The following is a 9,692-nucleotide window of genomic DNA, read 5'->3' on the forward strand; positions in this document are numbered from 1 at the left end:
TTAATTAGACAATAAAGAGATCATGTATACAATGCCAATTCATTACCATTGGTTACTTCATTTTAAAGTCTCAAATTACACACCTTTTCATGGTCTTAAGTGGAACAAGTAATTCAAACACAATATTACTTGTTTGACTTCCCCGGTACTAATATATACGAAAAAGTACTATGATAGTGCCGGTAATAAGGCCCCAACTATACCTCAAACACAATACACGAGGAACAAAAGATACATGACCCCGAAATGAAGTGAGGCTCACCAAGTCAACTAGGAAGAGGGTGTACTGCTATCACTGATCAATGCCTCTTGTTGTGGAACCACCTGCATCTACTGAAGATGCAGCACCCCCGGCAAAAGGGACGTTAGTACATATGAAATAGTACTAGTATGAATGACAAAATACCCTCTCAATAGAATGGTTAATAATACAAGCAAGAATAATCATAATATCAGTGGAAGCCTCAAACAACATCAAACCTCAAGTAGACAGTGTTCAAATAGATTTCCATATTTTAAGTTGAGAGATCTTTAGTACCAATATTCCACCGTTCACAATACCAATACCACCGTACTTTTAGCACAGAGTCCGATCACGACTCGATCGGCTAGGCCTTCTCATCCGAGATATCAACCACAACCAAGATTTCAATTACAAATTCCAGCGCAATCACCACCATGTGTGCGGCATGGCATTCGATCACGACCCGATCGTCTAGGCCCTCTCACCACAGTGATGTGTGGATTGACATTATCTTTTTCTACAAATCATCTCGTTTCATACTTCTTTCACATCTTTTCATTTCATTGGCACTAGTGGCCACAATTATAAAATCATTCTTGGCACATCGGCCGTATTTAGTATTTCATGCTCACCTTTTTCACTTCTAAACATCATCATCATCATCAACAACAAGGCATTTCAAATCAAGGTTTTTAGTACGCATGTGAGCAATTAAGATTCTTAGGCACATAGAGATTTTTCACAAAATTTGGCATAATAGCCTTCGTTTGAACTTGACTTGAAGTCAAAATTTTTTTAATGCACAGCCCATACTTTGAACACATTCTCAAATGATAACATAACATGATAAAAGAATTTGGGATACATATTGAACATATATCTTTCAACACAAGCTTATTCGGAATAGCCAATTTTATAATTAACAACACGGAACTTACATAAATTACATGAATACTGTGGGATTCAATTCAAAGAGAAGAGTTTAGCCAACATACCTTGCTTGAGCTTCCCTTAAATTACCACAACGTCCTAACACATCTAGAAATTCTAATCAACTAGAGATATAATAAAATTTAACCATAATTAGGGAGAGATTCATAGTTTCAGCTAATTTGAGCATTTTATCAAATACTAGATATGCAAATTGGTTACAAGGTTCTTCCACAAGATTCCTTTCACTTTACAATCCAATCTTTACCCATTTGGGCTCAACAATCTTCCCACAAACCTTATTGGTACATGTATGTATACATAATACCCTCACACCCAAGAATCATACTCTCAATCAACCATATTTTACCCCAAACTCGAAATTGAAGACTAGGGTTAGAACCTTACCTCTTCAGAGAAGATCTTGTGAGACTTCCCTGTTGGATTTCAAAGCTTGGACAAGATCCTGATGGACAAAGCAATTGAGCTTCTTCCTCTCTCTAGAACACTCTCACTTCTCTCTAAAAATATCAGATTTTTGCCTTCAAAACGAGCCCCAAAGGATATTTATCAAAATAAGGTCGGGTTATAAAAATCAAAAAGGAGCCCAGTCACAGATCTGCGGTCACATATGCGACCGCATAATGCTTCTGCGGTCCGCAAAATGGACCGCACAATTGCCCTCTGGAACTAGGCGATTCTGCCTTATTCCGTAACCGGTCTGCAGTCGCATAATGGACCGCAGAACCTTCTTCAAAAATTTCTCATGCTGGTTTTGCGATGGGATCTGCAGCCCGCAAAATGGTTTTGCGGCCGCATAATGGACCGCATAATGGTCCTAAAATTTAGCTCAAGTTTCTGCTTCACTCTACGGTAGATCTGCGGTCCACAGACTGATTCTGCGATGGCAAAATGAACTGTAGAAATGGCCTACACTTTTGAAGATTTTCTTCAACTCCCCAACACACTGTTCAATCCAAAAGGTCCGAGCCGTGGCAAGTCTACCTCGGCACCATAAAACCTAAAATTCCTTTGCAAAATTTTACGGGGCCTTACATTTGACTTTTGTGTAGACGACTCCGGAATGGAGTTTTGATGGTTCTGATAGCTTCGTATGGTGACTTTGACTTAGGAGTATGTTCGAATGTTGATTTGGAGGCTCATAGGTTAAATTGATGGTTTTTGGTGAAAGTTGGAAAGTTGAAGGTTTGGAAGGTTGAGAGGTTTCATCGAGAGTTGAATTTACCGATATCGGGTTCATATTTTGGTTCCTGGAGTTGGAGTAGGTCCGTTGTGTCAATTATGACTTGTGTGCAAAATTTAAGCTCATTCATAAATTGGTTCGATATGATTAGTCATTAGTTTTAGAAGTTAAAAGTTCACTAGTTTATTAGGCTTGAATCGATATGTGATTCATGGTTTCGATGTTGTTTGATGTGATTTGAGGCTTCGAGCGAGTTTGCATTGTATTTTAGAACTTGTTGATATGTTTGGTCGGGGTTCTGAGGGCCTCGGGTGTGATTTGGATGGTTGGCAGAACATGTTTGCACTTAGGGAGATGGCTGGAAATTCTGTTAACTGATGTTATCGCACCTATGATGGTTTTGCCGCAGGTGCGAGGCTGCATAAGCGGCAACTTAAACGCAGATGCAGAGGAAGGCTGGAAACAAGGAGATGCAGGTGCGTGAAAGTTTCTGCAGAAGCGAAGTCGCTTCTGCGATGAGGGAAACGCAGAAGTAGAGAGATCTCAGGTGCGGAAGATTCTCCGCAGGAGTGGATGCACAGATGCGGGGGCCTTGACCGCAGATGCGGTAGGTCGGTAATTAAGTGAGTTGTGCAGATGCGCATTTTTGGCCACAGAAGCGACTTTAGGAGCGCAAAAGCGGGATCACTGGGAAGGTTATTAAAATTGAGGGTTTCATTATTTTTCGTATTTTGGGAGTTTGGAACTTAGCTAAGGGCGAATTTTGGAGTGCTTTTCACCATAATTGAGGGGGTAAGTGAAGTTTAATCACTTTCTTTGATAAATATTGAATACCAATTGATTATTACACCTAATTTTCATGAATCTAAGATGGAATTTGGGGGTTTTTGTACTATGTCATTGGAGAGTGAGATGGGGTTATTTGAGGGTCGATTGTGGTTGGAATTGGGTAATTTTTATATGGTTAGACTCGTAATTGAATGAGTGTTCGAAATTTGTGAATTTTGTTGGGTTCTGAGGTGTGGGCCCGTGGTTGGCTTTTGGGGTTGAAATTTTGATTTTAGTTAAAGATCTTAGCTTTATCATTTGGATTCGATTCATATGGCCTGTATTAATTATATTAAGTTGATTTGACTAGATTTAGATCGTCTAGAGGTTGATTCACGCAGGAAGGGCTTGTTATAGGAGTGATTTGGCTTGCTTGAGGTAAGTATCTTATCTAAACTTGGTTGAGGCACTAATTTCATGAGTTATTTGTGATAGCTATGGGCTATGTGTGCGCACATGTATGGGGTTCAAGCCCATGTACGAGCACCGAGGTATTTATTCATGCTCCGGATATCACTTAGGCTATAATATGCCTAGAATTGACCGTTAAGTTTTAAGCTTTACTGTTTCTCGTATTTGTAACCTTATTGTGAACTATGTCTAAGGCTACAATGAGGCTAATTCCCTGAATGAATTTGATAATTGCTATCTCTATGATGTAATTGTCGATTTGAACTATGATGGCATACTTTGCACATGGTTATACTTTGGCATGTCATTTATACTAGTCCATGAGCATGAGATATATTATTCATTCATCATATACATGCACTCTTGTATATTTGTTGTTGTGTGATGTGATTTGGACTTGATTCCTATGACCATGTCGGGTAAATTGTGTTGTTATGCCTGTGACTACGCTGGGCGGATGGTGTTGTTATGCCTCTGACCACGCCGAGCAGATTATGATACTGAGCCTGTGACCATGCTGGGCTGGTAACACGTTGAATTGGCCATGCTTGTGTGTAGATATGGATCCATCCCCCTAGGGTTACCCTCTTATGTTTCTCTCTTGATGGTGTACACGCGGATATTGAGAAACACTGATTTTTGGTTTGGTATGGATATGGAAAAGTTGAGAAAAATCTGGCCAATGTTTGTTTTGGGATTTGCATTTCATTTTCACTTGCAATTTTCGTGGTTATTTACCTGATTCATTTGCATATCACCCGTATATGCCGTATCATTTATTGAGCAAGGTACTTGAGTAATTGAACACGCATATATATGTAGTTATTTATGTGCTTTATACTTGATCACATTTCTGTACTTGTTGGATTTATGAAACTGTAAAGGTTATAGTAGGTATCATTTATAATTCTTGCTTCTTTTACCCCGCTAATATTAGTTACGATACTTATTGAGTACATTGGGTCGGTTGTACTCATACTACACTCTAAACTTCATTGTGCAGATTCAGGTGTTGGGACCAGTTATCTGTAGCAGATACGCTTGTTGAGCTGAGTCTCGAGGGATGAGGTAGAGTTGCATATCCGCCCGCAGTCTTGGCTTGTCTTTTCTTATGTACTTTTGTTTTTAATTCAGATAATATTGTTATTTAGTTTTCAGACTTGTATTTCATTGTAGAGCTCACGACTCTGTATTTACCCATTTCTGGGGGATTCACCATGTGTTAGCAGTATTTTTGTTATGCTGAGGTTACAGACTTATGTTATTTCTACAAATTTCGTTATTTTGTTTCTATATTGTTATGTTCGGCTTGCTTAGAAAGTATGTTAGGCGCCACCATGACGGGTTGAGATTTCTGGATCGTGACAACATGTGAGATACATAAACATTAATATAACAAAGAAACATTTATATTAGTTGATCATTTAGACAATAACATATAATAATTAAGTAAAAACATATTTTAAAGTCATCCATTATCTTAAAAGTGTAATCCAAAATCACATGGGATTTTATTTTTAACCGGGAGTACTATATATCACCGACACAAGATGTAAGTCAACTAAGTTTCTACCTAGCAACAAATATCATATACCCTGCTTGTTCAAGTCGTCCCATCATAATGTCTTATGAATCTGCTTAGTAATACTAATAATGTAACACAATAGTACCCTCTCATGGGGCACTCTATTGTAGTTCTAAACCATATGGTAGGCCCTATATCTACACCAGCATGTGTAGCTTCATAGTGCCATAATAAAACTAATCTGAACTCAGTCTCGATGAACTGAAGTAACTCCATAAATATTTATATTTATCAATTATGATATTTATAGTCAATCCAAACGTTTGTGAGAAGTTAAATAAAAAGTATTTCACAAATCAGATTAAGCCATTTGATAAAGATACTGTAAGTGCTATTTCCATTTATTTAAGTTTTCAAACTTAAAACAATGTTGTATTTTCAAGAAAACAATTCAAGTCTTGAAAACAATTCAAGTAGCACTTAAATATTTATATGGAAGAGATGGTGCAATCTCAATCGCTTGTTCCCCACAAGCTAGGATTCACGTTTACATTTTAGTTTTACATCAGTTTTCAGTATGCATGTGGAGGAAAAGCTCCACAAGAATAAGTTTCAACATACCTCGATTCACTTTTTGAATCTCACCCCAAGTGTTTCAACGACTCTAATAATTCATAATGCTACGAGCTTGCATATATCAATAACGTGTCACAACCATAAAAATTAAGTCAACTAAGTGTCTTGTACGTAGGTCCAACATTACTAGTTTTGCATAAATTCATATTTTTACCATATAAAATTGATTCTTGAGTTTTAACTCTAAATTCTTCATTACATGTGTTATGAAATCTAGTTTCTTCATTAGAAATTCCAAACGACCTTATTCAAGTAAACATAACACTATTCATTTTATCTTGTAATAAACTTTCTAATTTCAAGACTACTTTTTTTAGGGTTTTATGAATGGATGTTTAAATGCAAATATTTTTTTTATAAACATGCTCTACAATTTTCATAAAACATATTATTTAAGATTAGAGTGAAGGAATTACCTCTTTGTCAAACTCTAAAATCTCAAGATGTGTGTTCTTGAATTTTTCTTTAGAAAATTCTTTAAGATATATTTCATGTAGTTGGAGAGTTAGGAGTTTTAATTAGTGAACCAAATCTACCAATAATTTATTTAGTTCTCACCTTGAAGTAGATTTATGGTATAGATCTCCTTTTTTATCTTAAATCTTTAAGACCATGGCCCAAAATAATAAACCCTCTCTCTCGCCGACTAGGTATTAAATAGCCTTCAGGTGTCACATGGTGCCTGGTGCATTGGACACATTGCATGTCCCATAGAGCACATCACTGCTCCTTTAGTGATTTTTGGACGCCAACTTTGGCGCTTTGACGGGCTTCACTGCATTTTTTATGACTTTGTTACACTCGTGTGGGTTCCTCGTAGCTTGAAATTAATTTAAATTATATGCTTAAGCTCGAAATTAGCTCAAATTGATAATACAAATTTATGACTTTACCAATGAATATCATAGTAAGTTAATCAAATGCGTATAACAACGTTAAACATCCCTATCGTGATTCATGATAATGGAATACTAAGATTCCTTGCTCAATTTATACTAAAACGGTTCTAAATCATGTTTTCATATCTCAACAATAACATTTCATAGTTAAAAGAGAGTATAACATGTAGAACCAGCCCAGAATAGCATAATGTCCTAATATGTGCTCTTTCCATAAAATACTAGGTAATTAAAATAAAAATATAAGTTTCAAGACATATTTTTGAAAAGCGAGTAATCCAAAAGTTAATGTTGTAAAGGAGCTTAGTAATTGTATAGCTGTCACTTAGTTAACTATAGTTAGGTGTCATTAGGTGTTAACTATAGTTAAACTAATTAACTAGTGTAGTTGGTTGGTTAGTAGTTGATTAGTTATAAAAATGTACAGTGCATTTGGATATTAGTTGGTTAACACAGTAATAACAGAAATTCTTTTCCCTCTTTTCTCTCTCTTTACTTCTTCATTGCAATTCTTCTCCTTCTTCAAATTCTCCATATTTGTGAGAATTAGCATGGTATCAGAGCATTAATCGTGTTAATATAGGGATTTTCATCATCAATTTAGCTGAAAATCGAGAGATTCACGAAAATTTATTTGCAAATTTGTGCCCTAATTTCAATGGCAGGAGATACAGTCGAAGAACGTGATTTTGAAGAACAATCGACCATGCAGGAATCGATTGTGATTGATCACAATCATCTTCTATACTTGCATCCTTCTGATGGACCGAATTCGTTGTCGTTGGGATTTTATTGATCGGAATGAAAAACTACACACTTTGGAGCCAAGCTATGGAAGTTTCGTTGCTAACATGAAACAAGCTGGGTTTTGTGGACGGTTCAATCGCCAGAGATACCTTTGGAACTAGGTTCAATCATTTGTGGGATCGTTGCAATGCGATTGTCAAATCATGGCTGATGCACAATATAAGTCGTGATATGCTAAGTGGTGTTCTGTTTCGCTCAAGTTCTCGAGCAATCTGGGAAGATCTTCGTGAGAGGTTTGATAAAGTGAATTCTTCATGAATGTATTATCTTCATAAAGAAATTTTTACCTTAACTCAGGGAACAACGTCAGTATCGGCATATTATTCAAATTCTATCAAAGCTTTCTCACCAGATTTTCAGCAGAAGTTGAATCCACAACTTATGCTCAAGCAGCTAAGGATCCTCATTGGGTTGAGGCTATGCAACTTGAAATCAAGGCTTTAGAGGATAATAACACCTGGAAAGTAGTTCCTTTACCAGAAAGTAAAAAGGCCATCAGATGCAAGTGGGTATATAAAATCAAATACAAGGCTACTGGGGAAGTTGAAAGGTTCAAGACTCGATTAGTCGCTAAAGGTTGCAGCCAGCAGGAGGGTCTTGATTACCAAGAAACATTCTCCCCTGTCGTTAAAATGGTGACTGCACGAGCTGTTATTTCCATAGTCGTCGTCAAGCATTGGACTATCCATCAAATGGATGTCTACAATGCTTTATTGCTAGGAGATCTTCACGAGGAGGTGTATATGAGCTTTCCACAAGGATTCAAGTGCACTGCTGGGAAGCAAACTGCATGTCGACTTCTTAAATCTCTATATGGCCTTAAACAGGCTTCACAACAATAGAATTTGAAGCTTACCACTGCCTTGCTTTCTTTTGGATTCATTCAGAGCCATTTAGATTATTCTCTTTTTACCGGGAGGTCTTGTGGGAAGACTATTGTGATTTTAGTCTTTGTCGATGATCTCCTCATGACATGTGATGATTTGAGTTTGATAGAAGAAACCAAAAACAAGCTGCAACAGAGTTTCAAAATCAAAGATCTAGGGGAACTCAAGTACTTTCTTAAAATTGAATTTGCTCAGAGTAAAGAGGGTATCCTTATGCACCAAAGGAAATACGCCTTAGAGCTCATCTCCGATATGGGACTAGCTGGGGCAAAACGTGTGGGTTCTCCTTTAGAACTTAGTCACAAGCTCACATCATCTGAATTTGACAAACATATTGGTGATACTTCTGATGCTTTGCTAGGTGATCCCAGTGTCTATCAACGCTTGTTGGGTAGGCTTTTGTACCTCACCATTACTAGGCCAGACATTGCCTATGCTGTACAAAATCTTAGCCAATTCATGCATTCTCCAAAGGTTTTGCATATGGAGGTTGTTGTTCGTTTGGTTCGCTATATCAAATCTTCTCCTGGCATGGGCATTCTTATGTCTTATGTTGCTTTGAATACCTTGACAGCCTTTTGCGATGCTGATTGGGCTTCCTGCCGTGTTACGAGGCGATCTGTCACAGGCTATATGATTAAATTTGGTGGATCTCTTATTTCTTGGAAATTCAAGAAGCAAACCACTATCTCTAGAAGCTCGGCTGAAGCAGAGTATCGCAGCCTTGGTTCCACTGTTGCTGAGCTTGTGTGGCTCGCTGGTCTATTCCGAGAATTAGCTATGGATATTCAGTTGCCTATTTCTCTCCACTGTGATAGTAAGTCCGCTATTAAGATTTTCGCCAATCCCGTATTTCATGAGCGCACTAAACACATCGACATTGATTGTCATTTCATCCGCGAGAAGGTGCTTCAAGGCCTAGTCCATGTTCAGTATCTGCCATCCTCCGAGCAAAAGGCTGACATTCTGACCAAGGCTCTCACTATTCTTTAACATCGTTATCTTTTATCCAAGCTAGGGATGAAGAACATCTTCATCACCCCTAGCTTGAGGGGGGTGTGGGAGGGGTGTAAAGGAGCTTAGTGATTGTACAATTGTCACTTACTTAACTATAGTTAGATGTCATTAGGTGTTAACTATAGTTAAGCTAATTAACTAGTGTAGTTGGTTGGTTAGTAGTAGATTAGATATATAAATATACAGTGTATTTAGACATTAATTGGTTAACACAGTAATAACAGAAATTCTTTTCTCTCTCTTCACTTCTTCGTTGCAGCTCTTCTCCTTCTTCGAATTCTCCAGATTTGTGAGAATTAACAAA

General features: G+C 37.4%; 1 protein-coding gene across 1 annotated transcript; it reads left to right on the top strand.

The window, feature by feature from the left end:
- The first annotated feature begins 8,452 nt into the window (after positions 1-8,452).
- LOC138907909 (uncharacterized mitochondrial protein AtMg00810-like) lies at positions 8,453-9,364 on the top strand. Its single transcript, XM_070198533.1, has one exon. The coding sequence runs from the start codon at positions 8,453-8,455 to the stop codon at positions 9,362-9,364; it is 912 nt and encodes a 303-aa protein (XP_070054634.1).
- Positions 9,365-9,692: the final 328 nt, after the last annotated feature.

The sequence above is a fragment of the Nicotiana tomentosiformis genome, chromosome 3 (genome assembly GCF_000390325.3).
Source record: "Nicotiana tomentosiformis chromosome 3, ASM39032v3, whole genome shotgun sequence".
Classification (NCBI taxonomy): Eukaryota; Viridiplantae; Streptophyta; class Magnoliopsida; order Solanales; family Solanaceae; genus Nicotiana; species Nicotiana tomentosiformis.

Coding starts and splice junctions, on each gene's coding strand:
- LOC138907909 (XM_070198533.1), top strand. CDS start 8,453: ATGACATGTGATGATTTGAGTTTGATAGAAGAAACCAAAAACAAGCTG.